General features: G+C 44.9%; 1 protein-coding gene across 2 annotated transcripts; it reads right to left on the minus strand.

Annotated features, from left to right (window-relative positions):
* Nucleotides 1–70: 70 nt before the first annotated feature.
* On the minus strand, nucleotides 71–13,447 carry mntb (MAX network transcriptional repressor b). Of its 2 annotated transcripts, none has more exons than XM_044371584.1 (6): nucleotides 13,038–13,447; nucleotides 9,038–9,671; nucleotides 8,914–8,955; nucleotides 8,458–8,569; nucleotides 1,660–1,852; nucleotides 71–1,535 (listed from the first exon to the last, which is right to left on the minus strand). In XM_044371584.1, exons 1-6 carry the CDS (start codon nucleotides 13,108–13,110, stop codon nucleotides 721–723), a joined length of 1,869 nt encoding a protein of 622 aa, XP_044227519.1. In that variant the 5' UTR covers nucleotides 13,111–13,447; the 3' UTR covers nucleotides 71–720. The 2 variants fall into 2 exon arrangements, with proteins under 2 accessions (XP_044227519.1, XP_044227520.1); XM_044371585.1 differs by having other exon boundaries at nucleotides 9,050–9,671; nucleotides 13,038–13,445.
* Nucleotides 13,448–14,148: the final 701 nt, after the last annotated feature.

The raw sequence follows: 14,148 nt of genomic DNA on the forward strand, positions 1-14,148 counted from the left end.
ATTTCATGTTGTGGAACTCAAGTGACAAAAAGTGCTGAACTGCGTCAGTAAGTGATAACGATTTCTTCTGACTGTGTGACGTCGTCTACTTCACACATAATCATAGTGTAACTGATCTGGATAAGTGAGACTGAAGATGTCTCAAACGCATCAGTGACATTATTCCGCTACATGACATCAAGATTACATGAATACAAAATGGGCACATACTGTATCACCACGGCAACAGCCTAATGACTCACTCTCTCATGCGCTTTCCCTCAATGAGTGAGTGAATAGTTAAGGTAAATCCTTGATGCCTGAGTGTGAACTGAGCTTATTATGTTAGTGCTTCTGGTTGTACAGGAAGGAAAGGAAAGGAGGGAGGAAGGAAGGAAGGAAGGAAGGTAAAACAGAGTTCCTGTCTTTGCAGCGGGGGACAAATGTCACAGTCTTATTTTCACAAACAATGGCCTGATCCTCTGACTCTGCTTTAATGTTATTGTTCAGAAACAGGTTAATGAACAGAGCTGTGACCAAGAAATCTCTGGAGATAATGACCACACGTCCAAAAAAACAGTTTTTTTGTGAAGTTCCTCGTATCTGTCAGAGCTATTGATTATTGATAGGAGTGTGAAAACTGATTCAGGCATTCTTCCTGGGCGGGCACTGAATCTTTTTCTTCTTCTCCTGTCTGCCATTCGTCAGTCCATTCCACTTATATTTCTGTTTTTCATTCTTTCAGGCCAGTTTGAGCGTGCTGACGGGGAAGGTTGGGACTGTAACCATGGTGACAGGGTTAAGGACGGCAGCCTGCCCGACCAGTTGGGGGTGAGGGGCCAGGACCGCTGTGGGTTTCCCTAGCGACGGGCTCCCCTGGCTCACCACGCCTGCGCTGTTCACCTGGGCTCCATTAGTGTTAGCTTGAGGGTTCGCCTGGACGTGGGGGTGGTGGGTGAAGGTGTGGGTGATGTGGCCCATCATGGCAGGCTGGGAGACAGAGACAGACACACCTGGGGGGTAGAGAGGGAGATGGGATGGCAGGGGCGTTGCCAGGTGAGCCACCGGGTGGACGGTGATGTGTCCGATGGGCTGGGCGGCAATCGGCTGGTGAGTGGCGGCAGGAGCTGGAGTTGCCGCGATTGGTTGAGGGGTGGAGGAGGTGGGGCCAGGTGACGGGGCGATGTGTGTTAGGTGCTTTTGATTGGCTGGCAGGCCGTGGTTGACGGCCTGGATGACTGAAGGGTGGGAAACAGTGGCGTGAGCGATGACGGTGGGCTGCACCTGCACAGTCGGGGTCTGAATGGCATGAGCCGGTGGCCCGGGGGGCGGACCTGGGGCTAGTGCAGGGGCGATGGGTTGAGGGGGAGGGGGAGCAGAGGGCGGGGGCTTGGTCAGGACTCCAGAGATAGGAAGGGTGGTGTGCTGTATCGACAGGTGAGAGGTGAGGAGCTGCTGAGTTTGTAAGATGGAGGTTGCTGGTTTGGGGAGGGACGTGGGAGCAGGAGGAGCGGGGACATCCTCGTCAATGTCCTGCTCGAAGTTGTCTTCTCCCTCTGTAGGTCAGAGTGGAAACAGTCATGATATGATCCAAGAAACAACGCCATCTGTGTGTGTACTACTACTTCTAGTAATTAGTTCTGTATTAAGTATTCATGTAAAATGTTAAGTGCGCTGTACCTGAGGCGGTGGATGTGGAGGCCTGGTCGTCCTCCGGCTGGATGGTCTGTCGGAGGACTCTGTCGATCTCCATGACGTCCATGCACTGGCTGAGTTCATTCTTCAGCTCGGCCAGTCGCTGCTGTGTAGCGATCTTCTCTCTGGCCAAACGCTCCATCTCATGCTCGTACTCCTTCTCCTTACGCTTCAGAGTCTACCAGAGGTGACACAGAAAGCACAGCAGATGAGCATCCCCAGTACATGTAAAACACTTACAGTATAATAAACAATCATGTTATAATTTAGAACTGAAACAATTAATCAATTAGTCGACTGTCAGAAAATTATTTTTCCAGGAAAAATGTCAAAATTTCACTGATTGTAGCTTCTCAAATGTAACCATTTGATGCGTTTGTGTGTCATATATGATATTAAACTGAATATTTTGGGGCTTTTGGACATTTGGTCGAATAAAACAACATTTTTGAATATGTAAAGTTAGGTTTTGGGAAACTGTGATGGGTATTTTTCACTTTTTTCTGATATTTTTTAGACAAAAAACAACATTGAAACAATTAAAATCAAGAAAATAATCGTCAGATCAATTGATAACAAAAACAATCTTTAGTTGCAGCACTAGTATAATTAAGAAAGTGTGAACAGTATGAGGTTAACGTGTATACTGTAAATTTTCAAATCATTATACAGCTTTATTTTACTTGTATTTTAATGGTTCACCTGTACATTCAAGTAGAGCATAAGATTGGTTTCAACAGCATTATTATCACCTGTACAACAACAGCCATGTCATAAAAAAAACACTCACTTAATTAATTCAGATTGACTGAACTTGTTAAGCTGCAGTTAAAGAAGCTCAACACTTCCTGCAGAAGTTTTCAGTAAAAAGCCTTTGGGAGAGTGAACGGGCGGTGCCCCCTGAAATCTTGGAAATGTTTTAATATAAAACAGATGGAAGAAGTGTTGCGTTTGCGTTAACAGCAGCAACAGCTAATTAACACGACAAACAGGAGCAGATCATAAAAACAGGGAAACTTATAAAATAGGGGAAAATAGAAGTACAGGCCTTGTTCTGTGTGGTGAATTAAGACTCTGGCCACTATGTGAGAGTTTACAATAAGCAGTATGTGGCTCGGATTAGCTTTACAGTTTTCTACAGCTTTAAGAAACAGCATTGCAACAGAAAAAGGAATTGAGATCAACTACTTCCTCTGTGCAGTTTTGGCCACATTTCTCCCAGGTTACACAATCCTTAAAGTTCTTCATACTATCCCAGTTTCATACACCAGCATGAGTGCACGCATGCCAATGAAATCACGTTCAAGTGCTTTTCTCTGCGTTATCTAATTAGGCTCCTCCCATTTCCTGAGTATCATGCTTGTTTTTCGCAAGAATGAGGTCAGAGTGGGTGTGAACGTCCTGCCGTCGCCCGTTTCCACCAATCACACAAGTTAAGCATCATCCAAACAACTCTGATGTCACTGGATTACAGCAGCCTGAACATTACAGTCAGGTCTGACTGAATGGAAGTATTAATTCCCATCGCAGCGCTGTCATGCCGCTGTTAGCAGATTTACTAATGAAATGGAAAAAAACCACAGCAGGAGACACAAAATGAAAGAAAACTTAAGAGAAAGATTTAGAAAGAAAGAGCACAGCTTTCCCAGCCTCACCACTTCATCTCTGTGACCCAGTTACTGTGTGGGTCAGCTGACGCACGAACACCAAACAGTACGACAGGCTAAGGACATTAGAACAGATTACTGGGGAGGAATTGGGGAGGTGGTGGGAGGGAGGAGGGGGGTTTACAGGAGGAAAATGTGTTAGTAAAAGGAGATCAGAGGATGAGGAGGTGGAAAAGGAAGGAATGAAGGGATTGTGTTAGTAAGAAATAAGCAGAAAACAGTCAGATGCTGGTGAGCTTTTGCTTTGTGCAGCTGGTTAATGTCATTACATTACTAGAAACTAAACATCCAGTTGACTTGTTGAATAGTCGATGGTGCAACAAACAGAGAGAGAAATGAAGGATGGGGGGAAAAAAAGAGGAGGACAGAAAATGAAAGTTGTTTACTCTTCATGTGCACATGATGGCCACACACGCAAGCCCACTGTCCTCACCGCACCTAACCAAAATCACACCCGTCTTTGCAACTACCAGCCACCAAGTCCAGACCTGGTGAACTCTTCCATCTAATAACAGCTCAGCATCTCTCATGTGAAACCTTCATCTCATGCAGTCTTTTCCCATGACTGCAGGGACAGTTTTTAGAGGTCAAAGAGGTGGATTACAGTCTTTACAGCTCAAGACTTTCCAAAAATTTTGTCTTAAAAAGGTCAGAACATTTGACGCCAGAGTGAAAGTATATTGGTGGTTTTGTGTTAACAGACAAAACACTACTGACACACATACCAGTCTAAAGATTTTTAAGTTCTTGCTATCCGCAGAGGGACGACCACTGCTTCTATATGTGCACATGTGCATCCGTGAACATCATTTCAAGGTCTTCCCGTACAAACCCAAACACCATTAGTCCTGCAGCAAATCACCAAGGAAACAGCTGCCACCCATAGCCGTTTCCCTGGCAACCTCATCCGCCAGGATTTGGCTGCTTGAGCAGCAGTTTGTAGAAGAACATAAGGAGCTCTCTAATTGGGTGAAGCATAGGGGCAATTACATATAAGGAGTGGTGTGACTGGATGTTTTCCAGTCAGGTGCTTTAGCTCACTCACAGCCCCCTCCTCCTCCTCCTCCTCCTCCTCCTCCTCCTCCCTCCTCTTCACTTCCATCCCACACTCCCTCCCCCTACACTTCCCCATCCATCGCTCCCTTGACACCCCCCCCCCCCCTTTATACTCCCTCCTCCCCTTCATGTATGTCTCCTTTATCCTTCCTCTTTCAATACATTCTCCCAAATCAAAAAAAAAAAGGTGAAAATGATTCAAGTCTGATGATTTTTTGTCTGAACAGGTGTCTTTGCCTTAATCAGAGATGTGTCTGTGCAGACACGTGGTCTTCACAAGTTTAATATTAGGACAAAGCAGAAAAAAAATTTCAACATGAGCTAATGGGAATGCCTGAAGTCACATCCCTGCACCATCATTCACGAGCTTTGACAAATAGATCAATACAACCTGAATTTGATTAGTTTACATCTCACACACACACACACACACACACACACACACTCTCCGACATAGAAAAACATGGAGGATGGACTGACTACAGTGCCCTGACCACCTGCCGCCTGTTGCCATGGTTACCAAGTGTTCTAAAGGCTTGAGACAGCGGGGCGACATGGGGCAAGAGGGACAGAGATGAAATGAAGAAAAGATTGAGACAGACAGAGGTTATAAAACAAAGAAAATCTGAGATACAGCATATCAGTACAAATTCATCTGTTTTAACGCTGCTTAAGGAGCACGCTTCATTAATGCACCCGGTACCTGTCACTGTCTCTCTCTGTCTCTCTCTCTCTCTGCAACCTAGAGGTGCAGAGCGGACGAGCAGCGGTGACATCACCGGGCTTGCGCTAGCCATGTGCTCAGATCTCACATGGCTCAGAGAGAGAGAGGGAGAGAGACTGAGATTTACAGGTTTACATGAGAAGAGGTGGAGAGAGAGAAAGGAAAAAAAGAAGGGGTTCAGACACCCATCTACAATAAAACCTACGATTATATTATAGATTAGAGGAAAATGTGCTGTTTCTCTCTCTATATATCTCTCTGCTGCAGCTGGGCCAGAATGCAGCTGCACATGTACTGACAAAAATGAGAAAAAGAGATCATATTTCTCCCATTTTAGCTTCTCTGCACTGGCTCCCTGTAAAATCCAGGATAGAATTTGAAATCCTCCTCACCTCCAATTCCCTTAATAATCGGGCATTATCATATCTTAAAGAGATCATAGTATCCTATTACCCTACTACCCCACTGCGCTCCCAGAACGCAGGCTTACTTGTGGTTCCTAGAATCTCTAAAACTAGAATGGGAGGCAGAGCCTTCAGCTATCAGGCTCCTCTCCTGTGGAACCATGTTCCAGTTTGGGTCTGGGAGGCAGACACCCTCTCTATGTTTAAGGGTAGACTTAAAACTTTCCTTTTTGATAAAGCTTATAGTTAAAGCCGGCTCAGGCTTGCCTTGGACCAGCCCCTGGTTATGCTGCAATAGGCCTAAACCATGGATGTATTATAAGAGCTGGATACCGGACTAAAAATGGCACCCATTCAGTCCTATAGGAATTGCTTGGCTGGCTCATACGCCAAAAAAGTGTGTAGCTTCCAGCTTTCTTTGCTTCCACATTGTGCGGCCCACTGAGTATGCGCAATAGTGTTTCCCCCACTACAAGGTCCCACTCGACCCATAGACTTTACATTGTGATGATGTCACAGATTTTTAAAATCACTTTTCTTGTCTCGAGGAAAGTTTTACAAATATAAAACCTCCATGGATCAAAAGTTCATAATAGAAAGAGTCCCCCGCAGGGAGGTTTTTTCGCTGCAATACCGGAAGTGGCCACTGGGAAAAATTGGCTGCAAGGCTGAGCGTTGGCGCCTTATCCAGCTCTTATAATACATCCATGGCCTAGACTGCCGGGGAACTTCCCATGATGCACTGAGCTCCTCTCTCCCCCTCTCCATCTTTACGCATTCATGCCCCATTAATGCATGTTACTAACTTGGCTTCTTCCCCGGAGTTTTGTGCTTTCATTTCTCGCAGGTGTCTGTGGAGCTGTGGCTGCAGACCACCTGCTGCCCCCCATGGTCCTGCATGACACCCACTACTATTATTATTGGTCGTATTTCTATTATTATTATTGTTATTGCTATTATTGTTGTTGCTGCGCATCTCTCTCCGTCCCTCTTCTCCCTAAACCCAACCAGTCAAGGCAGATGGCTGCCCACGTAGAGCCCACTTCTGCTCAAAGTTTCTTCCAGTTTAAAGGGGAGTTTTTAAAGTTTTTCCTGCACAGAGTAATGCAGACAGGCCGAAAACTTTTACAGATTCTTGAGTCTAAATGGCCTAAATGGAAGCAGAGGACAGCGTGAAGCAAAGCGACTGTGTTTCCTGCTCCGACTTCTCAGCTCTGGTGTTAAATGCAGCAATGTCAGCTGAGCAGATGCATACCAGCGTCTCTGCCGTCTCCTCCTCTAACATCCAGTGTGATCCACTCTTCAGATATATAGAAACAGAACTCAAAGGTACCAGAATTTACACTTTTTATCTCTCTGACTGAGTGTAAATCTGATATTTTCACATCACAGATGATGAACAGCATTAAAACACGAGTCTTACAGCTAAAACACGTGACTCATGTAGGCTATTTTCTCAGTTTAGTGTGGGGTGCACTTGATTGTACTGTAACTGTGGTAACTGAGCGGAGACATGAATTTTTCATACAAGGCTGTATTGAAGAAAGAAACAAAACGTAATAATGTTGTTTAGTATGTAAGGCTACGAGAATGAAATACATGTAACTACATAAATATAGAGGAATATAGATGAGAATATGAGAACACGTCATCTCACCCTCTCTTTCTGCATCTTTCTGAAGTGCCGACTGTGAAAATCCTGAGACGGGGGCAGCCCTAATGAAGAGGATCTAGTGCTAGCTGTGTGGCGACTGGGTGGAATCTAATGATTATTGTACAATTGATTATGTTTTTGATTTATCAATTATTTGTTTAGTCTAGGAAGATGAGAAAATAGTGAAAAATGCCTGAGACAAATTCCAAGAGCTGAAAGGAATATCTTCATACTGCTTTCTATGTTGGACCAAGAGTCCAAAATATTCAATTTACAATCATATAAAAACATACAAAACAACAATTCCTCAGATTTGAGAAGCTCTACTTAAATATTTGACATTTTTGCTTGACAAATGATGAATCAGTATGTTACATTTTACTTTTAAAGCATAAAAACTGGGCTCTGCAGAATACATTTCCTCAACAGCAGCTTGGCTCAGCCTCATATCAAAACTATCATCTCTTGTCAAAGACCTCAAAGGCCTCAAATCCCTCTGTGCTTCGCTCCCTAAACAATGGCCCGAGACCTTGCAGCAAGTCTTGTTTTGAACAAGTTCTCCCATCTTGCGGCCTAATTTAGTTCCCAATTGAATATTTCATTGAACTCAAAATCATGGAGCTTCTCTACTCGACAAAAAAAGGAACCACTATACAGTCCCCTCCCCCACACCGTCCTCAGCTCCATCCCTCCATATGTAATGTTAGTTTCCTACTCAGCTTCAATATGCTACAAGTCTTCCTCAACAAAAATGTTTAACCTTTATCTGTTCAAGCTGTTTAGTTCCTGGGACAAACAGTTCTTTTCCTATTTCATACTGCGTGAGACTACATGACCAGAGGATGGTGTTACACAACAACATTTCCACAGGATAAGAATCTCACTAAAATGCTTAAAATGCAAATTAATGTTCTCAAGAAAAGTAGACTCTTAAAAAACATATGGTATAGTTGTAACATTGGTTTTATTCACCACTTTCCTATGAGCTGATTCACTATTATTTGGTGGATAGCATATCATTGTCACAAGACACGACCCAACACAAAACAGTTTAATGCCTAACAAAACAAGCATTGTGCATCTATTACACTGGGCCAAAGCGTGCGCTGCTCCCAGAGCTGAACCAATCAGTTCTAAACCAGAGAAAAATGAAAACAATAAGATGAAAAATAAGAAGCAGGGAGTAGTCCCCAAAATGTAATGTTGGACCACACCAGTAACTACAGGCTTACAGTCTCACTGTGGTGGGAAATCTGAGGAAATGTATTACAACTCTACCTGTATGTAACGCAAAGCGCTGCGGAGGACGCTGAGGTTGGAGGTTTTCTTCTCATCAACATTTGGAACATTCTTCTTCAGCGTCTCAAAACACTCTTTGAGGTGCGCTCGCCTGAAGGGCCAAGAGTCAGAAACGAGAAAGTCACACTTTGGTATGGTTGTCATTAGCAAACTGCCTTGGAAAATAGCATGGTTCAGAAGTTAACCATGCTCTTGTCATTTAAAGAGACCTCATAACTCTGATTTTCCATGCTTGTGAAGGATTTCACGGTTCTCTATAGGCTGAGGAAATGCCATGACATTTGGGCTTATGAAACTCTTTCATAAAACACTTGGTAAAACATAAAAATATGTGTATGTGGTGGTCAAGCTAAAGAAAAACACAAGGCTGTTTTCTTTTACTCCTGGCAAGTTAGCATCAACTGCAATAATGGAGAAGTTTGTATAATAACTAACCTGTTCTTCTCCAGTTTGTTATGCACCTCTCTGGTCCCCGCTCTGGAAACACACAACATAAATGATCAAATACAAAAATAAACACATTTGAATTCTAAAAATCAAATTTAATACACACACATACACATAAACTGACCCTCCAGGTCTCCTCTTCCCCTCCATCCCCCTCAGGTCCTCCATCGTCACTCCATTAGGCCGCGGCTGAGATGTGGGTGGAGCTTGATGAGGAATCAGTGCATGTTGAGAGCCAGAGCCGTTAGTGCTGATGGAGGTTGGGTACTGAATCTGAACCTGAGGCTGTGGTTGGTTGGGCTTTACACCAACAAGCTGCGGAGTTGTCTCTAACTTCATCTGGGGGGCGCACAACAGGTGGCGAGAGGCCGGCTGTGGCTGCGGCTGCTGCTGCTGCTGCTGCTGCTGTTGTTGTTGTTGCTGCGGAGGGGAGGAGGCGTTTTTGGCTGGCGGGGAGCCATTAAGTGTCGTTGGTGCCGCTGCAATCGGCGTTGTAAGCGGAAGGGCTGGGACCGAGGGTGTCGCAGTGACAACTGGGACCACTGGAATGACAGCAATGGGGACTTGAGGGGGTGGCAGAGAGGGGAGTGGAGGGGCAGGAGGGTGGTGCGGCTGTTGACGGTGAGGGTCATCGCCCCAAGCGACATGGTTGGCTCTGACTGTCAGGGACGAAGAGGCGACAAGCTCCACGCGTCTCGACTCTGCCTCCCTGTTGATGAGCTCCTTCTCTTTGCGCTGCTCTTCCTCTGTAGAAAACAAGACGAACAAAAGAAATTAGAAGTACAGACGATGAGGGCGAATGTAAGAAGGCTCAACCAGGAAGTGTGATGGTCAAACATCAGACAACCTGCTCTCAGTTCACATGCAAGAAAAAGTCATGCTGAGTATTTGCATGCACACATTGGTTAAATTTGCTTTTCATATCCTTGCATACACAATGTGACAACACCAATGCAGACACACACACACACACTAATATCCCTGAATGCTTACGAATATGAAGGATTATGTGCATCCAGTTTGTAAAACATGAATTACTTGTAATTTATAGACCAACATGCAACAAATATGCAAGTTCCCTTTTGTTAATATTGGTTGTTTCATTGTTATGCTACAGATCACTTTATCAGGGCGGATGTCACTTTGTATACCTCTAAACAGTACGTGCACACAAACACACACAAAGAATGATGTCATCAGGGAATAAGACGATGGGGAGGGGGGAAATAACCACAGAAATCGAGTCTGCATCTATTTCCTGACTGGAGAGAACCCCCCTCTGTCTGTGCTGCGATTGGACCGTTCCAGCACTGAGCATGCTTCTACCCCTGGGCTATGTCAGCACCGTCTGACCAACGGGAGTGGTCTATTGTCAAGGAGCCACTCACACTGGATCACCCGGAGTTGGCACCATGACAACATATAAATGAAGCATTGCTGCATTGCAAAAGAAAACAAAATGTAAACATAAATGTCACAAAAGAAAAAAAAAAAATCACACCGTAGGACAGGAATGTTCCCACGCTGTGCTCATGTTGTGTACGCAGAAGTGCGCACACACACATAACACACACTTCTTGATACGAGTGAGTAGTTACTGCACACCGTGGCAGGCAGACTCAAAAGCAATGCGGAAAGCCCTCCGTTACCATGGAAACAGCAACATTAGAAACAGAAGATCCCAGGGATTCCTCAAACCTGCACAACGCCAACACACATCCCGGCCACCACGACCATTATAGAACAAAACAGAAACACCACTTGCCAACACGTCTGGCTACACGTTAAGTAACACTTTCGTCTCCTCTGATGACGCAATTTCCTTTCAGATAGGGCAATAGTTCACCTCAGAGAAGGCCCGCGTGGTTACTTTCATCAAGGCGATACGCACAAACACAACTACGGTATGTCTCTGAGATTTGACAACAGTCCAGTTAAAACACTGTTAATTGTGCTGCAGCAGAATTACAATCTCTTCTAACTCCTGGCCTGCAGTGTAAGATGGATTGATAAGTGCATTATGCTTGGTTTTAAAGGACGGGTTCACAATTTTTCAAGTCGGTCTTAAAACAGTCATCAGGTGCCCAAATGATCATTGAACTAGCTTTTCTTGCTGTAATCATTCCTCTTGTTTATACTGGCCATTAGAAGATCCCTACATAATGAACTTACAATGCAAGTGATGGGGGACAAAAGAGTCGAAATTAGTCAAATCAAGTAGATATCTTTCAACGTTAAAGTCCTTTTAGTGCCAAAGTCCCTCTTTTTGTTACTATACTTCTGCTGCAGCTCAACAGGGAAACACAAAGAGGGAATTTGATGCCAAAAAGACTGTAAATGTGGCAGATATCCATTTGATATGATTAACTCAGACTGCTGAAGCCTAAAAAAAAAAAACTTACATTGAAAGCACATTTGAAGGGGCTCTTTCATTCAGACTTCCTATCTGTTAAGTCGGTCTGGGTGATCAAGAGCTTATCGTAGTGTCGTACCAGAAATTTCTTTTGTCCAGCTTCTGTAATCAAAGACTGGTACAAAAACAAAACTGTAAAGTGTCTGTTTTACAATGATAAGCAGTTAGGTCTCCTGTAATGTGTAACAGTGAAACACAGCTCATCGCTAAAGTTGTCAGTTTGATTATTTCAGTATAATAATATACTGTATATCAGTATTGGAAAGTATCCTTTTTTTAAAAGCATTATGATGATTTTTTAGTTGCAAAAAAGGAGACTTTGGTCAGTAATTTCTTCCTTTTCCATTGCTAATATAACATACTTTTAAAGAGTAGATTCCATAAGGGGCCTCATACCAGGAGTGAAAATAATATCTGACACATTACAGACGATAAAATTGCCATCAGCTGAGAGTATTCTTGCATACTGGTGCATCCCAAACTGGTTTTTCCAGCTCTTGCATTACAATCCACACACTCACCATGCTCCAGATTGCCAAATGCACGCAAACGTAAATTACATAACTTTTGCATTGAGTCTGGGTTTAGGGTGGGGGCGTGCAGGCGAGGTTGCCCTACTTACCCCCCTCCCCTCTTTTTTCTCCCTCTCTGACCCGCCACTGTCAATAGGCTGAATGGGAAGGGCGGTGTGTGTGTGTGTGTGTGGGAGAGGAGAGGGGGGGGGGTTGTGCACGTGGTCGTTGTGGGCGGTTCCTGGCACGCGGTAGGGCGAGTATGCGGGGAGGAGGGAGGAGGGGGGGAGTGGGTTGATTTGTCTGACACGTCATCAGAGGGGGTGAAACACAAAAAGCAGCCCCCCAACCCCTGTATTTTATATTGTTTAGTGATGATTATTTCAATTGACAACTCATCGGTTTCAAACGAATAGTATGTTTTATGTAGTCTCGCGCGCGCTCCGTATACACACGGAACGAGGCGAGCGTGTGAGGGCCCGCCCCGGTGTGTGTCATAAGATAGCTGAGCGATGTCAGGGTATTATGTAAAGAGCAGCCGCTGCTCGCCACCGCCCTGCCGGTGCTCGACGGACAAAAACTAGGGCAAATCGATTCAGAGAGGGGGTCTTTTATAACACATATACACGGAAACCCTGAGAAAAAATATAATATTATTACATCACCAGTTTGAATCGTTTTTTTAAATGCATTTGAGCTTCTAGATGCATATGCTGCAATAAAGTGCACTCCTGACCCTTATAACAAAAGATACAGAGCAGAAATGCACAGGAACCCCTCTGCTATCTGTCTGACACACACACACACACATACGCACGCACACGCGCGCGCCTACGGTGAGTCACTTGAAATTGTCACACACACACACACCGAGAGCGCGCAAAGTAGTTCAACTTTGCCTGTTTCCGCATTAAGAGAAGACAAATATGTGCAATAATCAGCCACTCGGGAATTATCAAGGTTTGCAGGGAATCTTTTTTTATTTTATTTATTTGGCATGAACCCAGGATGACAAACCAGAAAACTACACACGCTTCCGTCCATTATAGGCGGGTCGGTTGTAAACGCGAGCCAAGCCGTGGATAGTGACGGGATACGGTTCAATAAGAGCAGCGGAGGACTGAGCTCACACTGATCCGGTCCGTGTCACGTACGTTCAGGTTGCAGCGGTCTGATGTTCAACTCACCACGTGTGATCTGTTGTTGCTGGGCTTGCCATTCCAGATATCTGGCCGCCTCCAGAAGTGTATCGATGCTCATTGCGCGTAAATCCTCACGGCAGGCGACCCGGTGGCCCGGGACGGAAGGAGGAAAAAGACCGAGCTGGGGGTAAGGTAGTGTCCCGGTAGGAAGCGCCGTGTGCACGGTTCACACCCGCACGCCCGAGCTTTTCTTCCCCTGCGTTTCTCCTCAAATAAGAGGGGTGATTTTTAATCCGAGCAATCGGAAAGTAGATCCTCGCATACGTGAAAAAAAAAAATAAAAAAAAAATAGGATTGCAACAAGATGGCGATGAGAGCACGGGAATACACACACAACAAGGCGAGTCGTGTTCTCGTTAAGGCCCGCCCCTCCCGGAGTCCTGCCCCGCCCTGTTACTACGGCCTCCTACAAGCACCGGAGACCGCATCACTGCCTGCTACTCCGCGCTGCCAGCTCAGGCAACCCACCATTTAACTCCCTTTGACGTTAGAGATATTATAACTATTACCACATGAGTTTATAAGCTCCTACAACAACCGGGGCTACCGGTGTACTCGCGTTATCCCCGCGAGAAACGACAGAACGAAGTCCCGTCCGTTGTGCTCCGGGCCTCCGTGTTTTCCTTCCCGCAGCGCATGAACACCGATCTGGCGCCAGCGAGCCAATCAGCGCTCAGAACAACAAGGCATGGTGCTGGTCCACATGGGCACCCGCCCGGCCCGAGCGCGGCTCATTTGCATGGCGAGAGCGTGACTGGCCACCCTGCTGTCTCGGGATCACAGCTGTCAATCAAACGGCGAGGGGGCGGGACTTACTGACGCATGTGGGTGACTGCTGAGCAGAAAATGCACTATTATTATTATTCAGTAGGTCGAGTTTAAGGCTTAAATTGTAACCATTTAATGCTAAATTGTAAGTTTTAACAATTAAATATTAATAGGAATCTGTTTAACACACACTTTTTTTATTCAATTGTGCAAAAAAAAAAATCCTCAATACTGTGTTTTGGAAGCACATATTAAGATCAATAACTATCATATAAGATTCTATCATTTAAGGTCTACAGATCATAAATGGTTTTTTTTTGATAAAGCT

This window comes from Thunnus albacares, chromosome 13 (genome assembly GCF_914725855.1).
Source record: "Thunnus albacares chromosome 13, fThuAlb1.1, whole genome shotgun sequence".
NCBI lineage: Eukaryota > Metazoa > Chordata > Actinopteri > Scombriformes > Scombridae > Thunnus > Thunnus albacares.